A 26,820-nucleotide genomic window follows, 5' to 3' on the forward strand; every position below is an offset into this window, starting at 1 on the left:
AATGCAACAAACAATATATTTCCTTTATATGCTCTCATTTAATTCTCATTAACAATCTCTAAGAGGTAGGCATCATTTCAATCTTAGAAGTAAAACCCGAAGTCCAGAATGCCACCAGGTAGGACTTCCCTACTTCTGATTACACACTGACCACACTAAGGTTGAAGATAACAAGACCAACATATAAATATATAAGGAAGCCATACTCTGATGCTTAAGTCATTTATTCCCTTTCCCTTCCCAAAATAATGACTTTATTTTTTCCTAAATCACTGATATATTAATGCCAACATGTTTTTTCCATTAAATCACTTATGTGAAAAAATATTAATGTTTCAGAAAAAACACTTCTTAACTTGTAAACTCTTGCTCAGCAAACCAAACCTGTTTACTCCCAAGAATGAAATGCTGTAATAACGTAATTAGAGAATATAAAACAATGCCATAAGGGTAAATAAACCAAGAAAACCTGATTCTATTAACAAGCTCTAGGGAATAAATTCAGAGCCTTTCAACTTTAAGTATCCCGGCAATGAAGAAAATGCCAACCTATTACCACAATAAACTGGAGATGCACAGTGGACTTTTTAGGCCATAACTTGTATGCTGGACAGTACTTTTTATTTTTAATAGAAGTGTACATTTGAAAGATACGGCCAAAGCTATAAGCTTGTATTACTTGTATTAAAATTAACTCAAGTATGTACAACATTAACATGAAGTTTTCAAATGCAGGTCAGTATATAGTATGTACTCATTAAAGAATGAACCATAATAAGCTATCTGTTAAAACACTAAAAAACTAACAAAAAAAATAACATGAAACTGTAACTCTGGAACTATATTATTCAGATCAACTATTTTGAATTTAACAATGATTATGAGCAAGCTGATCTGAAATGTCTAGTTATTTATTTTCTACAATGGAGAAAAAATTATAAATAGTCCTCCAAATGAGCTGATATTTTTACAAATTTTACAGTGAGAAAAAAACTATTTTACCAAGTCCAAAATGCTAAAATGATTTTCTTCATTAATGAAAATATCTATTTCTTGTGGACAAAAAAGGGGCCACATACTAAATCTGACAAGCTCTGGGAGGTCTGCATGGTGGCCTTACAAACTCAGAGATCTAAAGTAACCACACAGGATGGTCTGACATTAAAACTTCCTAACTAAAAAGCAAGTCATGGTAGGTAGTCATGTCCTAGGCTGGTATCTTTCCTGACAAAGGTCAATGTTTACCTTAACTGAGCCTGTCTGTTTGTGTAGGTAGCTAATTAGTATCAATAAAGGAAGGGAGCATATGAAATCAAACATTAAGCCTAACATTAAGCCTAATAAACTAGGGAGCTGAGTCAGACACCAAGCCTGACTTACCAGGAAACTCTAACATTCACAGCTTCCCAGGGGACCTCTGTGGAGGAAACTTAATCCCCAAAGCATGCTCTCCAAGCCATTACCTGGGATTACCTAGGAACAGGTATAATGATAAAGTAAAAATTCCTCTACTGGGCCTATGCCCAAGTAGGAACCAAGATGGCAACCATAAAGGGGAGGTATCTAGCCTGAGAAAATAATCTGATTGGTTAAGAGACATAGAACCCCAGGTCTAGGAAAAGGATTGGATAGCAGGAGGACTCAGCACAGGCCTGCGAAGAATTACAAAAGTGATTGGTTAGTTTGAAAGAAAGCCCCTCTCTCCCAAGCTCAAGGTAATATAACCAAAGCTTAACAAAAGCCCCTCTTGTTAGCATAGCATGCATTTGCCCACTTATTCATGCATGTTCTCTCTGCACTGCAGCTCTGCAGGCCGGGTGCCACCATGCAGTGCCAGGCTGGAGCGCAGCCAGGAACACAGACCAATCTAGCCAGATGGGGACAGAGACTGAGCTAGACCAAGCTTTGGCATGAACTAAACTATGGCAGCTTCAGAAGCCTGCCGATGCTGGGCCAATGGCAGAGGACTTCTTGACCCTGGCCCTTCTTCTGGCCTTTGTCAAGACAAGAGTGGACTTCTCCCACAGCAAGATGAGCCTAATCAAGCTACCTGGTCATGGGTGAACACTATGGAGACAGTCCTTTGTGTTTGCTCCACCTTTAATAAATCTTACCACTATACCTCATCCTCCCGTGCGCGAGTCCCAAGATGCTTTTCTTACATCTCCATGGAAGAATCTCATGTTCCAGACAGTATGCAGGCAACATACTGTCTCTGCACCCGCGACAACATACCTTTGAATGTCAACACAACTTCCTTTTTTCTGGATCCCTTCCCACTGCACCAGAGCAGGCAACCACAAAACCTCTCATTTTTATCAAGTTAATTAACAGCTAACTATCCTATACCCACAAATGTAAAAAAAAGCACGTAAAGTCTATTTGTTTCACTTTTTATCCAACCCCAGAGCGTCCCCCTTACTTGCTTTGCTTTCTCCCACCTCCCTAATCTATTAGCAATGGATCCCATGTAACCCCCTGCCTCCTCCTTTGACTGTATGTACAAAGTAAGGTGCAAAACTGTCCTTCTCTGGAGCATATTATTAATCTGTTGAGATTTTGTTTTCTGGCTATTTATTGTCCGTGTGGTTCAAATAAATGAATAAAACTTGTCTATAGATTTACAGTAAAGAGGGACAACAAATACATGATGATGGAAAATGAGTTGACTTTGATGGACACACAACACAATCCGCAGTTCAGATGCTATAGAGATGTTTACCTGAAACCTATGTGCTCTTATTGATCAGTGTCACCCACTAAATTTCTATTATATAAAAAAATACCCACAATTTAAAAAAATCCTGTACAGATTTAAGCGTGTCTTACGTTGACATTCTCCCGCAAAGCTAGAAGGCCACCGGTTACCGCTGTGCTTGCTCAACAGCAGCAAAGTGTGTTGCTGAGACATGCTGACATGTCAAAGAGATAATCCGGTTTCTAACAAATTTTGTGATAAACTGGTATCAAGATCTAAATGAGGATACAAACTGTAAGGTCGGTGGATAGAGGGATGGTCACGTGGGGAACCTAGGCCTGGGAACTTTGGCTAGGACCACCCACAGTCAAGCGCGCCAAAAAGAAACTTCCTAGGACTCCTTGGAAACAAAAGTGACTGACTGTCAGCCAGTAAGATTTCTCTACGTCATATTAGCCCGACTTCCCTAGAGGGACCGCTTTTTAAATATACCCACGTGGTCTCTCCATGTGCGATTTTTTCCTGACCTCCATCTTGCATGCCAGTGAGTCTCGTCCGGGGAACGCTTTGAACTGAATAAAGCCTTTTGAACTTACCACACTTGGTGGCTCCGAAACCTGTTCCTTCCTTCTCGGCGGGGAAAAATACCTTACACAAACAATACACCTGAAAAGGAGCCCTTAGACATTTACATTCCTTCATATACTTGGCTTTTTTTTTTTTTGAGTCTATAACTAACTGATAGTTGATAAGAAAAAAATTCTGAAATATTCTAACTTAAATTACAGTGGCTGGAGAGTGAAAGAGAACTGTAACAAAAGGCTTCTCACACTGCTGTTCTGCCTGCTGGAATTCTGTACTCATTTACAGGTGGCTACTTCGGAAGGTGATCTCAGCCAGGCACCACCTTACTCCAGGGGCCCCACCTGGAGTACAGGTTTACATGTGGGCTTTCGGGATGCTAAAAAAGCAGCCATTTCTTCTACAGGCCCTGCCTCACTGTCCACCACCCCCTTCTCTACAGAGTTCATTTCAATTCTTTCAGAAGACCTCCTTCTCTCCTGTTCCCGCTACCTGATGTATAAAAAAGGCTTACAGAAGAACTCGGGTATGGTGAACACCCGTTTTTTTCTCCTAGCCATGCTGCTGGTGATTTCAACTCCAAGCCCAGGACTGGTCTTTTGGCTAGTTTTTTTGACTCAGTAAAACTTTACTTACAAAAAATACTTTCAGCCATGGGAGGTAAAGATTTTTAGTTTAACATTTTGGCACCCAAACAAGGGATCAAGCTCTGAAGAAGCAGAAAGGGCTGTTGCTCTCCTGAATTGCCCTGTGACACCCTCAGAACGCCCCTGATGCTCATCCGGCCCCCAGTGTGCTCCTCCTGTTTCTACCCCTCTGATACCCTGGACTGTGCAAACCTGCACCTTGTGGTAGAAGCTCACGGTGTTACTGGGGTACTGCCGCAGGAAAGCAGCTATAAGTGACACCCCAAATGGGATGAAGGATTGTTCCTTCAGTGTCTCTCCGGAGTAAGTTCCACCTTCACACCATGAATGTGATGGAGAGAATCCCTCATCCTTCATCAGACTGGTAGGTTTGAGGAGATGCCCATAATTAACTGTCTTTCTAGTTCATCTTTGTCTGAGATAATTCAAATCATAGTGACATCTTGTGGCCACTGCATGTAATTACTGCTTGTTCTACCCCCTCCCCAACCAATGCCTTAGGAACATCTGTCCCACCCAGCCTTGATTGGCTGAAAGCAATTTAAATTAAGTTAAAACTCCAAAACTTCCCCTGCCCCACCCACAAAACACCGGATAGCTTAAACAAGTAAACAAGGTTGACCTGCATACTTTTTTTTTTTTCATGAGAGAGACAGGCAGGGAGGGAGGCAGGGAGAGAAAGAGTGTGAGAAGGAGGAACTCATAGTTGCTTTAGTTGTTCACTGTACTGATTGCTTCTTGTATATGGCCTGACTAGAAGGGGGGGGGGGGGAAGAATGCAGATGGTGTTCAAGCCAAGCCTGTGACTTTGGACCTTGGGATCACATGGATAATCCTAGGCTCAAGCTGCTGACTTTGGGGTTTCGAACCTGGGACCTCAAGTGTTCCAAGTCTAAGCTCTATCCACTGCCACCACCAGTCATGCTGTGCACATTTCCTTTTGTATAACGGGATGACCTTACTAACAATGATAAGAATTGTTCAGAATCTTTCTCACTCTTTTAAATTTGGACTAGCAGGAAAATATTTTTATGAAGCAAGCTTCGTGGGTCTAAGGTATAGATATATTTTGAGAGATATTTGTCCTAAGCTGATTATTTCTGAATGAGTAGGAAGAGATCCCCTAAAGTGGACAAGGAAAGTTACAGAAGGTTTATAAAGAGAAATCTTTAAAAAAGAGGAATGTTGGCCCTGGCCAGTTGGCTCAGTGGTAGAGCATTGGCCTGACGTGCAGGAGTCCGGGTTCGATTTCTGGCCAGGGCACACAGGAGAAGCACCCATCTGCTTTTCCACCCCTCCCCCTCTCCTTCCTCTCTGTCTCTTTCTTTCCCTCCCGCAGCCAAGGCTCCATTGGAGCAAAGTTGGCCCAGGCACTGAGGATGGCTCTGTGGCCTCTGCCTCAGGTGCTAGAATGGCTATGGTTTTGACAGAGCGACGCCCCAGATGGGCAGAGCATCGCCCCCTGGTGGGCATGCCAGGTGGATCCCGGTCGGGCGCATGCGGGAGTCTGTCTGACTACTTCCCCATTTCCAACTTCAGAAAAATACAAAAAAATTAAAAAATAAAAAATAAAAAGGGGAATGTTATATATAGTAAAGCTGAATAAGATTAGAATTCATTTAAATAAGCAAATTTAAATATCAAAAGTAAACTGATGAAAAACCAGTTTTCTTTTTTATGTTAAAAAGCCAGCTTTTTCCTGTATTTATTGTTCTGCTCCAGATAGAACATCATGAAAAAGTTTTCTGCCTAGAAAGCACAGATTCTACATTTTATTAAAATAGTTGTTATTTTATAGTCTTAAGCAGGTACTTGATTTACACAAGAAAACAATTATCTCAATTCTAGGAACTAAGGTTTTACTAATAGGTAACCTGTGTATTTGTTTATCTTTTATTGTCACTTTAGGTAAATGGATAATTTATACTGTTTCAAATTCTCAGGGTTCAAGTTGTAAAGGACACTTTCTTAACCTGAAATTAAATGGTTTTGGGTTATTTCAATGGGCCCCTGGAATAACTCAGAGATTCGTTCTCGCCTCATGAAACAGAAATAATAAACTAATAAGGCCTATCTGATATACTAAAATTATATGGGAAGATTTGTTAAATAAAGAAATAATAATTATGTATTTTATAGATATATAATATTTTTATTTGTAATTCTAATTATTTCAAAATGTTACATTAGAGAAAAAGCAAATTTCTTTGTCAATGGCATTACATAACACTGGGGAACAAAATTTTTGTTGCATCCACAAAAACACTTTTTCTTACCTAATTCGAGTGTGCTGATCTCAAATCTGACATTAGTTTTTCTCTGTAAGCTACAGGTTTTTTGCAATTCAAGATTTTAGGTTTTCATCTTATTGTAAATTTTCAACATTTAGTTTAACATAATGAAGTAGAATGTCTTCTTAAGCATCATCTTTGTGAAAATATAATAATTTATATAATGCAGTAAATATACTAATACACTAAAAGATATGACTGCATCAGAATTTGTTTACAATTTCAAAATAGAACATATGAAAACACTTATTTTAATCATAAAATTTGAGCAAAACTTATTTAAATTCTATTCAGGCAAAAATTTGCGTTTGTAGCTCTTGCGTTCATGTACTTGTTGAGGACAATCTCCTTTGATGCTCCAGCAGTAGTCTGCTCATCACTAACAGTGCCAAGATTTTTGGGAAACTTATCAAGGTGACTGTTCAGGAAGTGAATCTTAACGCTAATGTTACATCCAATGTCACGGAAAGCCAACAGCATCCTTTGAACCAGAAGTTCACAGTTTTCTGCTTTTTTGTTGCCAAGGAAGTTAGTTCTTTGTAACTGCCACAAAAGACTGCCCTGCTGCTTTCTCTTCCTTATTCATCTTCCTGGCAAATTCTTTGTCACGTATGAGGGTTCAAATTTGAGGTCCATCGAATACGCCTGCTTTTATCTTCTCGAAGACAAGGCAGGAAAAGCAGATATAATATGTTGAAAGCATTCACTTTCTCTATTCAAAGCCAGAACAAACTGCTTCATTAAGCCAAGTTTGATGTGAAGTGGGGGAAAAATGATCCTATCTCGATTAACTACAGGTTCATTCACAATATTTTGCATCCCTACTTCCAGAGCTTCATGTTCCGGCCACTCCTTCTGTGTCCAGTGTTTCTCCTGAGCTCAGCTGTCCCACAAACACAGAAAGCAAGAATACTTTGTGAAACCTCTCTGTTGTCCTAGCAGGACATTTACCATTTTAAGATCCACAAAAATGATCCAGTTATGCTCCTCATACTTCAGAAAGTCGAGGACAATTTTTATGTCATTCGTACTAGTCATTCAATTCAGATTGGCTATACTGTTGAAGGGTTAATGACTGCTTGGCATCAGAAGAAGACCCTTCAGATTCTACAACCATTTCCTCATGCATCTTATCAAAATACACTTGATTACCATGTTCACTTTCTTCGTCCTTAGAAGAAATAAAACCATTGAAACTGGAACCAGGAGTGTCTCAGAGTGTGGGATAGGTCATATTGCTGCAAGAATATTAGGATATGTGATCATATGCCATTTCTTCTTGCCGATGCCCTTTGTATGGATCAGACAGAAATAACAGTCACTGCTGTGGTCCTTAGGTTCACGCCAAACCATGGGAATACCAAAAAGCATTCCTTTGCATTTTCCTTTTGTCCAGTCCGAAGCATTTCCTCAAAATTATGACACACAGTATGAGGAGCCCAATTCTTGTCTTGATCGCCAAGGGGAACTTGAAAATAGGCAATATATGCACGTGTCACAAATGATGAAATATAACGCCTTTGACATTGAAGTGTGTAACAGCCACATATATAACAGAAGGTGTCAGGACTTTTTTTTTTTTTAATTTATTCATTTTAGAAAGGAGAGAGAGAGGGAGAAGAGACACAGAGAGAGAAGGGGGAGGGGGAGAAGCAGGAAGCATCAACTCCCATATGTGCCTTGACCAGGCAAGCCCAGGGTTTCGAACCGGCGACCTCAGCATTTCCAGGTCGACGCTTTATCCACTGCGCCACCACAGGTCAGGCCTGTCAGGACTATTCTTACATTTACACCTACTCAAAGAAGCTATGATTCAATCTTAAAACACAATAAGAGGGGTTTTTTCTCAGATAATAATATTTTACATTTAAAAACAACTACAATTATGTAAAAGTGATGTTTATAAAATTGCCTTATGTTTATGTTCAATCTAAGAGTCGTTGCCTTTTAACTCCAATTTAAAAACCAATGCATGCCATTAACTGTAACAAAAAGAAATCAAAGTTGCATAAAAACTAGATCATGCACCAAAAAACAAATTTCAGATTTGGAATCAGCAATGCAAAAATATATAGAAACAGTTCTAAAACCTTATGCAACCGAAAATGAAAAAAAAATTGTTCCCCAGTGTAATCAGATCTATCACATGTCATTTTAAGGGGGGTTTTTTTTGGTCATTTATATAGTCATTGTTTTACTTGGATGTTTTTGCAAATATGTTTCATCTTCAGAAAGATCCATGGAAAAGACATTCTAAAATACAGGTTTCTAAGAATAAATTTTCAGATTATACCTTTAAACTAGATAAAGATTTATAAAACTCTAAAGAATAATTAGAATCTTGAAATACTAGCAAATGATCACAATAAAAGATTAATTACGGGATCAAATGACTGAGGATAATTAATTTTATGCTCTTTTGTTTGAAACATTGCTAATCCTGTTACCTAACGACCTAGACCAATCTGGTCAATTATACCACTATCATTTATATTTTTTCTGCCCACCTGATCCCTTCAGATTTTGGAAACTCTTAATGAGTATTATTATTTTCATGGCAATACGGTTATTTACAAAAATTCAGTGAGAATCTGTTCATTTGAAAACAAGACACAATTGAAAACTGGCTTTATTTCCAAGGCCATGACTAGAATGTCATGTTTGGAGAGCCTATATGATCAATTTCTATTCTTGTTTTATTTACACAAATAATCAGACCAAATTTATTGAACTAGACATATGCAATAAGTAAGTCTTTATTTGATAATACTTGATAAAAATAATGATTTTAGAGAAAAACTGTTTCAATAGAAACTATAATGCATATTTATAAGTAACAGATTGTAGTTCAGTTAACTGTCTTTAAAGTTTCCTTTTTCACCTGTAAACTGTATTACATTCTGAATTCTTTTTTTATTTTCCTAAATATTTGGCTATAACTCTCCAAACTAATGTTGCATTTTTCTAGCATTCTCTGACTTGGAATTAAAGTGCAGCTAAGTGACTGGATAAGCATCAAAGAAATTGCCACAACATCTGGTGCTTAAACACTCTCCAGAACTGATGCTCTGTAAGCCTGAGCACCTGACATCACCAGAGATGTACTCAATGCAGACCAGGGGAGCCAGTCACTGCCTGCCTTCCTGCCAACAACATGCCTTGCATCTAGAATTCTGGCCTGACAGCCTTACAGACTCAGAAAGTGCATTTATAATTTATATTAATCACTAATTATTTTCTTTTGTTTCCATAGAAAGTACCTCTCATTTAGATGCCTATCTGTGTACATAGTTACCTTTTAGTTAGTCACCAGCAGAAATAAGCTCATTTAGAAAACGATTACAAGTTGATTCAATACTTTGCCTTTTTTTATTGTTATACCTTTTGCTTCTCTCAATTGTGTAGATCCATAAATCAAGTCCCAGTAACATTAATGCTTGCTGAACAGACTGAACTACATAGCTACCTATACCTTTCCAGAAGAAGCTACTCTTCAAATAAATGGAAATCCTCATTACCTGGAATGCTGCGGTCACCAGTTTCAAACCCTGGGCTTCCCTGGTCAGGGCACATACAACAAGCAATGGACAACTACAGTGAAGCAACTATGAACTGATACTTCTTGCTCTCCACCCCTACGTAGCCCTCTGTAAAAGCAATAAATAAAATTAAAAAAAAAAATCTCACTAGTGACTGGTAACACTGAAACATCTCTCATCACCTAACTGCAATCCTCAGACTTCCTTCCTCTGCAGGACACAACCGCCTATGAATAAGCCTTCACAGCCACAGGGGACAATGCCCTGAACATAAAAGGTCCATTTAACCATAATTAAAATCATGCAGACATCAGCAATCATCAAGATCATCGATCATTGAAAGAACTGAATGAAAAGGGGCAAATGATAAAAATGTTTCTTGATGTTCTAAATTGAACTACAACTACCTCGAGAGTGAGAGGAAATGACAAAAGTGTAGTAAGACTTCTCACATTCTGGTTTTGCCTGTTGGAATTCTGGATTAATTTCCAGGTGACTATTGACACAGAATCTTTTAGCCAGGCACCATCTAACTCCAGGAACCAACCCCCTCTTGTTTATACACGGGCTTTCGAGCTGCTGCCCCAGCCAGGCCACCTGAGTGGCTATTTCGTTATCCAGGCTCTGCTGGCCCTGCTATACCTGCTCCCACCCTTTTGCCTAGAGCGCAAGTAAATTCTTCCAGCCCACCCCTTTCTTCCACACCCCCTCCCCCCTTAGTTTAGACTCCTTTCCCCAAGGCCAGTCTCTTGGCTGGTGTTTTCGGCTCAATAAAACCTAAGAATGTTCTATTTAATATGGGAAAACCTGCATAGTGCCACGTGTACTTCCAGCAGTTTCAGCCAGGCAACTTTTTATTGTAGTAAGAATAATCACATGCTAAATAACACCTATTACACATAAGCTGCTAATACTGATGTGGTTAACAAATTAATTTCTGGGCTTTTAAATGGTAGTAGCATCTAAGTTTAAGAGATTCTCAATGCTAAATATAAATTTGAACTTGTCATTCTAATTTTTTTTTCCCTGGTTATCCATCAATGCCTGTTTCAATTCAAATAACAGCTTTTCTTCTGTGGGATATGAGCACAGATTACAATCATTCTTACCCTATGAAAAGTTTCACACTTGAATATCTACCATGGTGGGAAAAATCTGTTGAATAAGTTCATAAACTATTTCCAAGTTTTGTTCCCCTAGAATCCAGGTCTTCCTAACAAAACACTCCAACCCTTCCATCATTACTCCAGAGCTTCAGCCTGTCTGTGTCTGTCACATAGGAACGTTCAGTCTAACAAACTGGAGAGCTATGTGAAGACGAAGGATGACATTCCTCCAATGTTAGTTATGACGCACTCAGATTTTCACTTTAGACTTGCAAACCCCAACTCACAAAATAGGTCTGTGATTATAAAACTGTAAAAATTAAGATGATTTAAAAGAATAAGATTACTTCCTTAAATGTCTGCTCAGTCTCTCCATATGTAATTAAAAGTTAGGTAAATGAGAGAATAGCCCAATCTGCCAGCACAGTACAGATACCTTAAACATCTAGTATTATCAAAAGTTCATTTATTTGACAAATATTTACTGAGTCCTTCCTAGGACTAGTCACAGTCCCAGGGGTGGGGGTATGGGAATCAACAAAACAAAATTTGTATGATGGAGGGAAAGTTTGGGGGGGAGGGGGTTGAGTCTACCTGTTCCAGGTCACCCTTGTTTAATATATACTTATATGTCTTAGTTTTTCCACAGGAATTTCAATAAAAGAGTTTTGATTTGAAAAAGCTAAATTTCATGTGCACTTGATTAACTTAGCTGCTTACCTTAGTCACCTTCATCCTCCCATTGTTATAAAACACAAAGAGCACATTTTCAGTCTACATGCTGACATGATAGTTGTTAAAGCAACAACTGAGGACTTGGAAGCTGCCACTATTTTACTGGCACTTCCCTCTTTCTGTTCATCAGCTAACAAACCTCGGAACTCGCCAGCTGAGATGTGTGAGATCTGGCTACACTGATGAGTTCTCCGTCAGGAAAGCTGTACACTTCATTTAAGCAGCGACTCTGGCATCTTGAAAAAGAATAAATGCACACTTTTCTCATCTGCATACTCTCCATACAAACCCCTAACGATTCAATAGTACAAGGTAAACTGACTTGATTGTGTATATTTTTCAAAAGGAAGAGACTCTGATTTTCATGACAATTACTGACACAGTATATTCTACTTTTCAATTAGGTTCATACTGGAGATGGGGTTCTCATAGAACTGCAAAACAATATTGTAATATACTGCCATTTACTCAATATTTTTTAAACTTTGTTATCTTCAGAATCTAAAAGATAGTTCTCAAAGCAGCCAATCTTCATTCTTAAAGAGTGATTTCTGACTTGTTTTTAATTATCAGAAGTACACTGAAATCATACCTAACATACGCTCTTTCTTCTACTCCTAAATGTGTGGGAAGTGCTTTCTCGGGCCATTGATCTCAGTTCTAAGCCGACTCAACTAGAACACGGTATGTTTCCTGCTAAACCATACCTTACGAGGGAAGATCTACCAAAGAAGAGCCCAGCAATGCTAGTGACAGGAGAAGGAAGAATTGGATACTCTGGAGTGGATAAGGTCCTGTGGGTATGGAGGATCTGGAGAAACAAAGTTATAGAAAAAGGAATTAAACTCTCCCCTTCTCTGAATCCACAAGCTTTTCTTCTCTGTCTCCACCAGCAAACAGCGACATATGCTCACACACGCTGGTGCAAAGGCAAGCAACCTTCAGCAAGGCAGTTAACCCACTGGTCGGGAGTCACTACTTTGGTTTATCTTCTATAATTTCAAAACATGATTTCTAAGTTTAGTATGCTGTACCCAGTTCAGAGTAGGGACTACATCTATCAATTTGATTCAATTTCAAGAACTTGCAGAGAAAAAAAAAGATGAATTGTGTTTATCTTTTGGCCCCTTTTATTTTGGTAGACATTTCTTCCATTTTCAACTCCCATGTGTAGAAAGCTAATGTAAAATTTCCATTGTTATGAAACGATTCACCAGACATCTTTATTCTGTTTTCTAGTGAGGAACAAACAGAATTTTAGACACAATCTTAAAACATACGCCCCTGGCCAGTTAGTTCTGTCGGTTAGAGCACCGCCCCAAATGCCAAGGTTGTGGGTTCTATTCCCATGAGAGGCACATATGGTCAGGACACAGATGAGAAGCAACCACCAAATGCACAACGAAGTGGAAGAAGAAATGAATCCCTACCTGCTCCCCTTCCTCTGTCTCTGTAAAGTCAGTAAATAAATAAAAATAATTTATACATATATTTTGCATAAAACATCTTTAGTTAATGCCACCCAAAGCCACTGCTATCCTGTCCTACTCTCCACTCCATAGTGCTCTCCTGTAATAACCTTTACTTCAAACCAGAGGGACAGATCCTCGAAGGTGATGAACAGAGGATGGCGTACCATTACAAACCACAGACTAGAACCCAACCTGCTCACGCAGCATGGCAAAGCAATAAGACGAACACCACTTCTGAGGGACATCTGTGATGACGGGAGGCATACTTAGCGGAACTAAAACAACCCAATCAAGATATACATAAATGTGTATACATTTCATTTGTCTCAGTATTTTTTTTAATTAAAATGTTTTTTTCTACATTCAGTGCACTCTGATTTTCTTTTCTACTACGTCTTACTGCTAGTTATAAACCCGCTAAATCGATTTCCTGACCCAATAATGAATGGGCTGAATCCTGCAATTTGAAAATCACAGTTTTAGAAGATATACAAATCAACTATCTTCTTTCTCTGATAAGAAAAAGCCCAAAGAACTGAAAACATCAGTTTATTTAATTCTAGGAAGATCACAGGAGAAAGTATAAGACTCAGAATAAAAAAAAATGTAATAGCACTCCACGCCCCAGAAGAGGTTCCTGTTCTGGCATTTAATACTCATCCCCACATGAATCACTGGCTTCCTACAGACAAAACCCTGCACTAGTGTATGTAATTTATATACATATATACACAGATAAAATGCAATATATAAATTATATAATTATATACTTTTATATTTTTAATATATAAATTTATATTTTTCCCCAGATCATTCTTTCAGCCTGTCAAAATAACAAAGTGTTAGATATAAAACACAGGTCAGTTGGCCCAGAGTCTAAGCTCTTCCAAAGAGAATAGGAGTTTCCAACTCTAGTTGGGCATCAACAATCCTCTGTGGAATTAAAACAAGCATATAATCAAGTGCTACCCCCAAAAGAGATTTTTAAAGTTGAATTACTAAATATTATAGAGAAATATATTTTATAAACAATGTATCAAATACCAGATAGTATTTAAGAAAAGAACTTTTTAGACAGTAGATACTATTGTGTGCCATTATATACCAGGTTCAAATGAATGATCGCATGTGTTAATAAGCAGTTGACTTAACCTCAAGCTTGATTAGATCACTCATTATAGATCAGAATTTACTATAAAGCAGTTTTATCTTAGCTTTAATAACTAAATTCCATTAAGAATTTAACTAGCCTGACCTGTGGTGGCACAGTGGATAAAGCATTGACCTGGAATGCTGAGGTTGCTGGTTCAAAAAACCCTGGGCTTGCCCAGTCAAGGCACATATGGGAGTTGAAGCTTCCTGCTCCTCCCCCCCTTCTCTCTCTCTCTCCCCCCTCTAAAATGAATAAATAAAAATAATTAAAACAAAAAGAATTTAACTAATTACATGTCAAAAGGATCTTAACATTAGGTAGCCTAACTAATAAAGATTAGGGACTGCACCAGTCCTATTAAATTCATATATTTACTCAGTCGGTTAGAGCAGTGGTCCCCAACTCCCAGGCCGCAGACCGGTACCGGTCCGTGGGCCATTTGGTACCAGTCCGCAGAGAAAGAATAAATAACTTACATTATTTCTGTTTTATTTATATTTAAGTCTGAACGATGTTTTATTTTTAAAAAATGACCAGATTCCCTCTGTTACATTCGTCTAAGACTCACTCTTGACGCTTGTCTTAGTCACATGATACATTTATCTGTCCCACCCTAAAGGCCGGTCTGTGAAAATATTTTCTGACATTACACCGGTCCGTGGCCCAAAAAAGGTTGGGGACCACTGGGTTGGGTTAGAGCATCCTTCTGAAACACCAAGGTTGCGGGTTTGATTCCCAGTGAGGGCACATATGGGATACAACCAACGAATGCACAACTAAGAACAACAACAAATAAATGTGTCCTTCTCTCTCTTTGTCTCTCTAAAAATCAATCAATAAAATTCTTAAATTTATTCATGATTTAAACCACTACCTTTGCAACATACATCGCTCACAAAAATTAGGGGATATTTCAAAATGAATATGAAGTAATTTAAAAAAGCAGCATTTGATTTCTTTTTATTAAACAAGAACATCAGTAAAGCAAAAGATAAATCAAAGTTGTTTGATTATGCAAATGAGATGCAAAACCAACTTTTATTTCATTGGTGAAAATGCACCACATAAAAGGCTGAAAGTACTGGAGTATATGCACATTCCCTGGTCCCCTAATTTTTCTCAGCATTGTATATATTTTCCTTCATTACTTGAAAGATAAAGATTTTGAACTTAACTGAACAATGAATTCAGCATTTTCCCTGGGTTGATTCACTTCTACTACCCTTAAGAAATCATTCACTAACAAGCACACAGTACAAAATTAGGAGGTTTCCAAGCTTTCAAATAATTAAGAAATAGTTTTGACTACATCACTCAATTAAAATGTTATGAACATAAAAACTTAAAAGATTTTTGATGATTAAACGGACAATACAAAGCCCAGACTTACCACTACTATCAATCACAAATAGTAAGAGGACTACATACCACAAACACATGACCAACTGCATACATACAATCATTCTATTAAGAATTACTCATTGTCCTTTCAGCAAAAAATCTTTATAAAAGACAAAGCAAGTACAAACTATAAATGGTCCAAGTAAGAATTATTTTGTTTGGCCTGACCTGGGGCGGCACTGTGGATAAAGCGTCAACCTAGAATGCTGAGGTCGTGGGTTCAAAACCCTGGGCTTGCCTGGTTAAGGCACATATGAGAAGCAACAATGAATTGATGCCTCCCACTCCTCCCCCCTCCCCACCCCCTTTCTCTGTCTTTCTCTCCCTGTCTCTAAAATCAGTAAATAAAATCTTTAAAAAAAATTATTTTGTTTGGTAAAATTAATACCCCAACTGAAGAATTTACCCCGCTATTTCCTGTTCAGGCCACCAGGAAACGGCAGCAATGCAGAGAAACTGGTCTGTGATGTAACCAGAAAGACAGCTACTGACTGACAGATGAGTAAGCCCTCAACTATCTAATTACAGAAATTATAGCTCATTACTACTAAAATCTAGGGAAAATATCTAGACCAGTATTTTCTCTAACCATATCTCAAAAAGAAAAAAAAATTCACTCATCAAGCTTCTGATATATAGCTTGTGCCCAACAAAAATACTATTGCCACAAAATCTATAACCACATTTGCAATCTAAACATTAAAATATCTTAAAATAGGAGATAATTAAATACAGAATCATGACTGTTCGTTCTATCCATGAGCTTGGGGTCACTGGAAATTTCTAAAGCATACCTTTTAATCCACGCCATGGTACTTCAAGAACATGTTAAGGTAAGGCACAGGTTGGGACACTTCGATGCACCTCAAAACACCTCAGCCAGAGTATCATTCTCTTTTCCTTTTGAGATCATAATGGTTCCGAAGAACTATAATGCTTCCATGTGAATGATAGTCTCATAATTTCAATGACTTAAAAACAAAAACAAAAAATAAGGACTTAAGTGTTGGTATGTTAAGCCACTAGTACACTGTGTTAACAGCTGCCATGACTAAAAAAAAACAAAGCTGCTGATACTATGTAACATTCATTTTTCACGTGAACCCTATATGAATAAGGGTTACATGCTGAGTTGTCAGAGTGACAGCCTTTACTTTGTTGAGATCTACCAAAAACCCACACATCTCTGACCCAACTGATTTTTCAATTTTTCTCAAGGAATGAAAAATAAGCTAAAAGACAGGTACATCTCTGATTAACCAACTCTTCTATTCTGTGCTGAATGAAAGCTGGCAATCACCCACACGCCTGAATAGAAGGGACTTCACTAATGGGCACAGTGGGGGTTCCTTCAAACAATGCCCTTCCTGGTGTTCATATTACTGAATCATTTTAATTACATGGAAGTCATTAAAGAAATAAAAAGCTCTGGTTTCTAAATCTTACTTCTATAAAGAGCATGCATATAAATGAACAGAGATGGCTAACTATCAAGTTTTAATGCTGATCTGTGACCCACCCAACTTTCGTATACAAAACCATTAAAAACATTTCATTACTGAAATAATACAGTAAGAAGCTTTTGTATCACATTTTTAATCTAAGAATTCACTTTACTTTTGCTTTAAATTTGACATTCTAGTCACAAGAAAGAATACTCAAGCTATGTAAAAGAAATTACTTATCAATAATACACACATATACACATTGTAAAGCAATTAAAATTAGGATGACTGATCAGGACATTTTTAATAAAAGCAAGCTATAAAAAGGCTTCCAACAAAAGAGAAAGCAAGCAGAAGTTCTGTTGCAATCTGGGTTTGTGGAACAGCTCATATAAAGGTTAGCAGACAGGGAACAGAATACGACAAAAGCCCAGCCAGAGCTAAAAAGTATATGCTAAGGAGAAAGTGAAACTATTTTGTGTTTGAAAGAGTAGATTAAAGTGATGAAAACCTTTCAAATCCACCGTCAGTAAAATTACATATTCTGAGATGCAGGCCTATTGTAGGTTGTTGAATACAGGTTAAAAATGTTGGTCACTCTTCAGAAAGCTGACAATGGTGGCAGAACTGAAGATAGGTAAGAACTCTACAACGGATGGTGGGAAGAAACTTAAACAGAATCAAGGGCCCTGGCCCAATGGAACCACTGCAGCCTCAGCCACCTTTCCACTGATCGCTTGACTACATCAGTGCGACGCCCTGAGTTCCCACCACCGCTTTAAACCACTTAATGGCTCTGTGTTACGTATACAACTTCCTGGAAGGATATCCACTTTGTTTCCTATACTCCCTGCCTCCACATAAATGCATCCTACACACAACCATCAGATTCATGTTCCTCAAGTACAGCTTCAAAGAATGTTTACCACTGAAAAATAAGGAGGAATATGAATACATTAGATAATAAAGAAGGAAAGCTTAGGTCTGACACACTCGATTCATTACCTTAATTTTCAGAATCCCAGTTTACAGAGAAGAAAACTGATGTTCTCTGGTCAAATGACTGGAACCAAGTACATATGCAATAAAAGAACTAGGACTTAAATCCAGATCTTCTAGCTGGAATTACAGGACTGTCCTACTACAGTAAGGTGCAAAGAACTGTAAAACTTAGTATTGGCAATGCCATTTTAAAGAGGAAAAGTCAAGCTTTGAATGAATAAAGGTCATCTGAAGAACTTCCTTTCCCTTTCAATAAGACCATATTTACCTATCCTACACAGATTTTAACTCTTCCTCCCTTCCTGGAATCCTGAGAGCAAGGTATACTTCTAGACCAGGGGTCTCAAACTCAACTCAGCATGTGGGCCGCAGAGCAAGATCACAGCCGAGCAAGATCACAGCCGTTCAGCGGCCGCACTAGGTCTACAAAAGGCAACTGTTACGCAACACTTTTCTCACTGCAGTTGAAAACAAAAAAAAATCAGTACAACAAGCACAATCGTACATGCAGTTTACTCAGTGTCACAAAACGACCAGAAACTGTAGTTCGCATCACAACTGCATGTTAACTAAGCTAATATCTAGCTAGGATGCTAGAGAAATGAAAAATACAAGTAGGCCCCTAGGCTTACTTAATTTTATCCAAAATATTTTGAACTTCGTGGATTAGTCTGCGGGCCGCACAAAATTGTTCGGTGGGCCACATGCAGCCCGCAGGCCGCGAGTTTGAGACCCCTGTTCTAGACAAAGGAATGGGAGGTAGACACTAAAAGATTTGTGAATGTCTTTGATATGTAAAACGACATCACTATTGTGTTACCTGGTAAGTTTTAATATGTAGGAATGTTTTTTATAGATCCTACAGACAAATGTTATAAGTTGTTAATGATTGATTATTGTGTCATGTTTCCCCTTCCTTTTCCCTCAACCTGTATGTGATCAAGTGTATATAACTAGCCTCAGAACTATATTCGACGCTGCACGATTTGGGTTAGCTATGCCCTGTGTAAATTATATGTAGCCGGCTTATTAGTAAATCTCCTAAAACTTCTTCTGTATCCTGCCTTGGTGTCTCTACATAACCCGTAGAATTAAGGTACGCTACTTTACAACATTACTACAATATTGTTGTAGAGCACTGTTATGTATTGGGGCTAAACAGTTGTTTAAAACATGTCAAATACCATGCTGAGCATGTGATGTTATTTTATTTCATCCTGATTTACCACTCATAACACCGACTAGTTGCCTCCTTTTTCAAGTAAGTGGAGTGAGGCTCGTTCAGAGAGATCTAAGTAATCTGCTCAATATCACACATCTGAGACTGAAAGTGGTGGGTCATCAGATAGTCGATCTCACATGTCCATCTCTAAAACCCACACTCATGTTGCTATGTCAACTTATCTTCCAGAAGCAGTCAGAAAAAACAGTCCAACACTTATTTTTTAACCTGGATGATTTATACTAATAATCCAACTTTATAAATGCTTCTTACTCAAAACCCAGTCAATCACATAAATAAAAATTTAGTTATGGTTTAGCAAGAGACTACTATATACACATGTACTAAAGCCAGTAAGAAACCTCAGAATTATATTTGATCACTGAAATCAGAAATTTCATTCGGGTCCTACAAATGAAATCCAGTATTTTCATAGTTATGGACTTGGAGATCTTTAGATCTTTTAAAGTTGACTTGGAATTCATAGTACTGTACTTATAAATATAAATTTTAGTTGAGAAAACAAAAATGAGCATGAAAAGTATTTTCCTTAAGGGAGTACAGAGCCAAATTATCCAACTTGGTCCTGTCCCATGGACTGCTACCAGACTTAGCCTCATGGGAAGAGAAGTCATTTATTAGCTGAGGGAGGTGAGGCTATTCAGTCAGGTTATCAGTAATAAAAAAAGGCAAAAAAGGAGATGGACAGATCTCTATAATGCTTTAAAACATGACTAAACTAAAAGAGCAGCCAGAAGCAAAAAAAAAAAAAAAAAAATCCCCCAAATTAAGGACAGGAAACTCCTAAGCGACTCTAGGATTTGAATGGAAACCATGAGCTCGTCGCATTCCAAAACCAACTGAAGAAGTGACCAGCAGAACTCCTGTAACAAGATATTGTAACATGTTAGAAAAATCAAAGAAACTGTCTTTTAAAGTTCTGAAACAATATATTGCAGAATTATATTCAAAGGTTCAGAGCTATTACAGTAAGAAAATTAATTGCCCATTTAAACTATCTTCATCCATGACAACATAACTCATCTGTATAACTCATTTTATAAGGATTAATGTCCAAGCAGATTAAAAGGTGATACAAATATTTTCCAGGTTTTAAAATATACCTAGGCAGACTTACTCCTAAGAAAATTAAGTTTTGACAAGGGACAAACACAAATTAACAAGAAAGTATGAGAGAATATAGGTTGCTCGGTTTGGTTTAACCGGACAACTGCGCTCTCCCAAATGCTCTCCTGATCCAGTTTCTAGTCTCCTCCTACCCATACATATACAACAGGTGTTCTAGTCATACCGGACCTGGTACATTTCTCAGAATACACCACGGTGTTTCAGAGCTCTGGACCTCTGCTCATGCTATGTCAGGAACAGTGGGTGAAAAAGAATTTAACATCGCGTGATAATATTTAAAATAAAAATAATTTAAAAATACTATTACAAGGGTAAAGGAGAAAAATAAATAGGTGAGACTAAAAATCAAAAATTTTTAATGTTTTCAGTGCCTACGATGTATTACATACTACATGCTGAGCCAAGTTGGTGTTTTTACATAAATGTCATAGCCTTATGGTATGTAAGAAATTTTTGAGAAGAAAAATACTGAAATTGAGTTGAGGAAACAGTCTTTGAATTACACACAGTACTATAATTTAGGATATGTTCTACTACAGACACGTGAATTTTAAACATGTTTTTTCAACCAACTACTTGGAAACAGTCTTGTTATATAATGACAGAAAATTAACCATCACTATTATCAAAAGTATGAAAACGGCATATTCTAGGAATTTCAACTCTGAACTAATTTTGCCAATGTTAATAAAGATTTCAAATATAAAACTAGATCTGGTTTTGAGTAATTTTCAAAGAAATCTTTCCAAGAATCATCAACTATTGCAATTCCCATCTCGACAGTAAAGCTGTAACTTCTTTCCAATTAAACTCTGGGAACAAGAGGAGGTAAAGCACCTACAGAGTTGAGTGACAAAATTCAGGATCAATTAATCCAGTAACTGAAAGGCACTTGTAATCTAGCAATTCTGGAAAATGAAATATTCAGCTCATTTTACTTTGAGGAATTCCCAAGTGAGGAAACTCTTTCCTTAAAATGTATATCCTAATTTTCAGTAACATTGAAAAAACTCTTCTGCCTGACCAGGTGGTGGTGCAGCGGACGCAGCGTTGCTCTGGAACACTGAGGACCCAGGTTCGAAATTCCGGGGCTGCCGGCTTGACTTGAAGGTCACTGACTTGAAGCCCAAGGTCACTGGCTGAACTGGAGCCCCCTAGTCACAGCACGCATAAGAAAGCAATCAATGAACTCAAGTGACACAACTATGAGTTGATGTTCTTCCTCTCTATCTCTTCCTGTTTGTCTCTCTCACTAAAAAAATAAAACTTCTATCAAAGTATCGGCTCTTAAAGTGGGCAACCAGAGTTCAACTGGGATATGCCTGCATTTTTTGTTAGTATTCTTAGAATTCTCGATGGCACAGCATGGACAGATATAATTTAAATATAAATACAAACATGGATGCACACACACACACCCCTTATCCTCTTCCAAATGGCTTAGTGAAGACTATACTTTCAGGGATCATTTCTCTAGTTTGTTCAAATGGCTTGGTGTACCTGCCTGAAGACCAAAGCTAGGAGGGTGGGGACAGTGGAGAAGGACATGGAAGAACAGTAGTCCCAAAGTGCTGAGTAAAGGATGTTAGGGAAGGAAAAGTAATAATAAAGGAAGTCAGCTCATAAATACTACTATGCATATATTCCAAATGAGCAAATCAAGAGAAGATTCTTTCCTTTCTAGAATTTGAGAGGGAATTAAGTAAAAAGCTCTAAAGAGCATTAATCAAACTGACCTTTACTTTCTTTATACCTTTTATGTATGTATTCATAAAAATGCTTATGGGTGAATTGAGTTTCTCCCTATCATTTTGTTTCTCCTTTCACTTAGTTGTTTAGGTCTCTTTTCATTTAAAATAAAATGTAAATTTTGGTGGGTTCAAAGATCATGTGGTCATGACTGATAAAAAACTGTGCTAATCAACTTCTGAACATGGAGCCCGGAGTCATAGGTAGAAACTTCTTGGATATGTCACAATGGTGACTCCAGGGTTTCTAGCCTAAGCAACCCAATGCATGGAGTTCTTTTTTACTGAGATAGGGAAGACTTCTGGAGATTTACGGAGGAGAGTTTCAGTAGTTTGGTTTGGACATAAACTGAATATGCTTAGATAATCTAATAGAATTTATTACAGGGTATCAAAACTTTCTGCAAAGAGTCAGGAGATATGACAAGTAAAGTTAAGTCTTTCAGTTCTTGCTTGTAGCTGGATTTTTTAAAGAATTGATGAGGTAAAAGTATTATGTATTAAACAAGTAATTTAATAATCTTAATATTTTAATTATGCATCCTCTGCCATATGCATTTGTGTTAAATAAAAAATAATATGGTAAGAATATTTCTACTTACAGAGACTAATTTTAGGAAAATAGTCCATATTCAAACACTATAGAGTTAAAACAATAGAGGCAACTTCAGATACAAAGAGTAACCTATTATCTGATACTCTCTCCAGCCACCAAAATGCTTCTCAGTCTCAAGCCCATAGCTTAGAAATAACAAATTTAACAGAAAACATTTATGAAATGCTTTCCACGTGTTAAGCATCTCATTTAAAAACCAACTACCCTCTATTAACTTATCTTTTATAATGAGGTTGAAAGGAATTAAGTAAAAGAACTATCCTATAACTTTACCCATCCTAGAAAGAACTACATAGTTGTGTCTCCAGGAAACTCCTTCGACCTGTTGTTTTTCTATTACCATTCTCCCTCTATATTTTGTATTCTCTTCATGCTTTTAAATTTTGCAATGCCAACTGTTATGAAAGCTTGATATGCAGCAATCTGTGTGGGTATATGTTTTAATAGGAAAGGCACATGAAGGAAAACTGTATGTTAATGAGTTCCAAAACATAACACATTTTCCTGAGATAGAACTGTGTTGAAATGTATGAAAAGTCACAATTTCAGGCTGCAGGCCTACAAATTACAACTCTGCTAAAAAGAAGTGAACTGCAGAGGACTTGGAAAATGAGTATGTACCTTCTAGAGAGTAAGGAACAAAAAGAGAAAGAAACCACCTTATACACTTATTCTCACCTAGCTAGCCTCGTTCTACCTTAGAGTAATTGCTGCCTCAGAGTAATCAAGATTTTGGAAAGTTTCACAATTAACAGGTAACACCTATTTGATGGCAACCCTATATCACTTATTTCATCAGAAGCAGGAGCTTTGTATTTCATCTATCTAATCATTCACAGTCTCTCAAAACAACTGTTGAGTCACCAGACTGGAACATGAATTACACCACCTTCTTTGTTTGGGGCACTTCAAAATGTACACAATTTTGATTATATTAATAACTCCAGGTTTTCTAAGTCCAGTTCACTTTATACTGTACCATTAACCATTATGATAATACTAGAATATACTGCTCATAAATATTAGGGGATGTTTCAAAGTGAATATGAATTGATAAAAAAGCACTTGATTCTTTTTTATTAAGCAAGAATATCAGAAAAGCAAACAAGTCAAAGAAATTTGTTCAATTGTGCAAATGAGATGCAAAACCAACTTTCAATTCATTGCTGAAAATGCACTATACAAAAAGCTGAAAGTACTGGAGTGTCTGCATGTCCCTAATTTCTGTGAGCAGTGTAATACTTTGCCTATCCTACCACAAATAAGTTTAAGCCATTTTTCCAAAAGCTATGCAGGGGGTCCTCAGGTTAGGACAGTCTCAACATGTTTCAATTTTACGATGCTCACTCCCATAAAAAACTTTAAAATATGAGATATGACTGTTTCGGCTTACATCATTAGCGTCACACTTACAGACTCCACGGGCACACTAGTTTGGTTGTGCGTGCCGGGGGAATACGCAGTACAGTGTACAGTACAGTATATTTATGTTCTTTTCCTTTTTCTGTGGCTTAGTTGTGTTTTCATGTTCTGGATTATGATTTTTACAACTGTGTTAGGATAGGTAAGTGACTTGGGCTAGGCTGTGTTTCAACTTACACCAAAATTCAGATTACATCACTGTTACAGGAATGGAACAAACCATGTCCTAACCCGAGGACCCCCTGTATTTTTGAGATGTACAAAGTAATGATCTTCTGTAATCTTTGTGGCAACAAACATTGTTTTAGAAATTCAATTTTATTGTATTCATTCTCCAGTAACTAAAACAACACAAGAATCACCTCCCTAAAAAAACAAATAAAAAGCATTTCAAGTGTCCATCCAACACCAAATGAATGGATTAAAAAATTTTTTATATATGCATACAATGGAATACTGTTCTACCTTGAAAAAGAAGACATTTCTGACACATGCTATGTATACTGTGAATGAACCCTGAAGACATGCTAAGTGAAATAAGCCAGTCACAAAATAACAAATACTGTATGACTCCCCAGTATGAGGTAGCTAGAGCAGTCAAACTCTGAGACAGAAAGCAGAGTAGTGGTCACCAAGGGTTTGGGGTCAGGGGGAATGGAGAGTTATTGTTTAATGGGTTCAGAGTTTCAGTTTAGGAAGACAAAAGTTCTGGAGATGGACGGTGGTGACAGTTGTACAACAATGTGAGTGTACTTAACACCACTGAACTGCACAGTTAAAGCGGTTCCAATGAAACTGGCAGTTATAAAATAGTCATGGGATGTAAAGTACAGCACAGGGAATATAGTCAATAACATTGTACTATCTATGTACAGTGCCAGGTGGGTACTGGACTTTCCAAGGGGATCACTTTGTAAGGTGTATAAATGTCTAACCAGTACGCTGTGTACCTGAAACTAATATAAACTTAATGTCAACTGTAATTAAAAAACAAAGATATAAAATCAAAAGTGGTTAAAATGGTAAATTTTACATTACTACAGTAAAAAAACATGGAAATATATCAACAATGGATAGTAACTCATCTTCTTCATATATTTTAATAACTTTTTTCCTTATTTTACCCTAAACCTGTTTCTCATTCTATTTTTGTCTTCATAAAAGACATCACCTGCCTGGCCTGTGGTGGCACAGTGGATAAAGACCTAGAATGCAGGCGTTGCTGGTTCGAAACCCTGGGCTTGCCTGGTCAAGGCACAGACAGGAAGCAACTACTTCAAGTTGTAGCTTTTCACTCCCCCCCCCCTTCTTTCTCCTTTCTCTCTCTCATCTCTCTCTAAAAGTCAATAAATAAAATCTAAAAAAAAGGCACCATCTATCCACTAAATAGCAACAACATTCAGTCATTTCCCTTCTCATTTTAAGCTACTAAGTCTGACAGATTTTATCTCTGTATCACTGCTTGCATCTGATTTCTTCCTCACTGTAACAGTCTCACAGCCAATCTCCCATTCTCAAAAAATCAGCCTTCCATTATTGATCTTAAAGCTTCTGTGTAAAACCTTTCAAAAAGCATCCATTGTTTATTCAAGTTTAAAGTTCTGAACAATATGTTAAAAATATACTTCGTTATCTGGTCCAACCTACCTTTCTGAACTCATCACAAGCTGCTCTTGCTTTCCAGACTACTTCCTCTTTCCTCTCCAGATCTGCTAGGCTCTCCTGCCTCCGTGATTTCCTACTGAAATCTATTCACTAACTCTCACATTGCTATACATAAGAATATAGGTTCATACAAGCTTTTGGAGAACATTTGGCAGCATCTATCAAACTATAAATGTGCATATCCTTGCATCCAGCAATTACACTTCTAGCACATGTCCTACGAAAGTGCTCCTGCATGTGAGGTACACAAAGATGTCCCTAAAAGAGAACTACATCTAATTGCGTGCCAAATGGGAACTCACGGAAGTAAGTTCTGCTATACCTATATCATGAATTTAAAGAGGGATGTAATCCTAAATATATGCTAAAAAAAGAATTCAAGAAGTATTAAATTTCAAAAGTAAAGATAATACATAATATGCAAAATCAATAATATGAATTCATCTGTCCTGAAAAAAATCCAAACTACATTTATGTACATTTAAATACACGAAAAATTGTCTGGAAGAATATATACCAAATTTTTAACAGTGGTTACCTCTGGAAAGGGAGTAGAACTGGGGTTTTCTAAAACTATCATAATAAAGATACAGGAATATATTCCTGTATTAATTGTGTAAAATTTCAGGTGATTACAAACAGGCAGGAAAAGATTACAGATAGACGAGACAGACAATCTCACTCCTGACCTATTTGGCTTGATCTACTTCCTAGTCGATTTAGCCAGAATGTAAGTGAATGGAGGTGGCTACGCAGAGCAGAAGTGCGTGCAGCCTATCTTGGCACAGACTGATCTTGGCCCGAGCTCCTTTCGGCAACTCACAGCTGTCAGTACCACACTCTTCAGACTCAGCCCTAGCCGAGTTGAGAAACCCACATTCTTACCCAGGCTTACCTTTCTACTGACTGTTTTCTTCCATTGAAAGA

General features: G+C 37.5%; 1 protein-coding gene across 6 annotated transcripts in view; it reads right to left on the bottom strand.

The window, feature by feature from the left end:
- The window catches only part of RBPJ (recombination signal binding protein for immunoglobulin kappa J region), a 219,135-nt gene that overhangs the window by 53,389 nt on the left and 138,926 nt on the right, over positions 1–26,820 (bottom strand). For 2 of the 6 annotated variants that reach the window (XM_066233923.1, XM_066233922.1), the window contains exon 2: positions 16,419–16,595. The exons of 3 other annotated variants lie outside the window; for them this stretch is intronic. In XM_066233923.1, the coding sequence (XP_066090020.1) occupies positions 16,419–16,435 (17 nt within the window). In that variant the 5' untranslated portion in view covers positions 16,436–16,595. Of the gene's footprint in view, positions 1–12,305; positions 12,326–16,418; positions 16,596–26,820 lie in introns of those variants that run through there. One more of the 6 variants, XM_066233924.1, reaches the window with a different exon arrangement.

Source organism: Saccopteryx bilineata, chromosome 5, assembly GCF_036850765.1.
Source record: "Saccopteryx bilineata isolate mSacBil1 chromosome 5, mSacBil1_pri_phased_curated, whole genome shotgun sequence".
NCBI classification, from domain to species: domain Eukaryota; kingdom Metazoa; phylum Chordata; class Mammalia; order Chiroptera; family Emballonuridae; genus Saccopteryx; species Saccopteryx bilineata.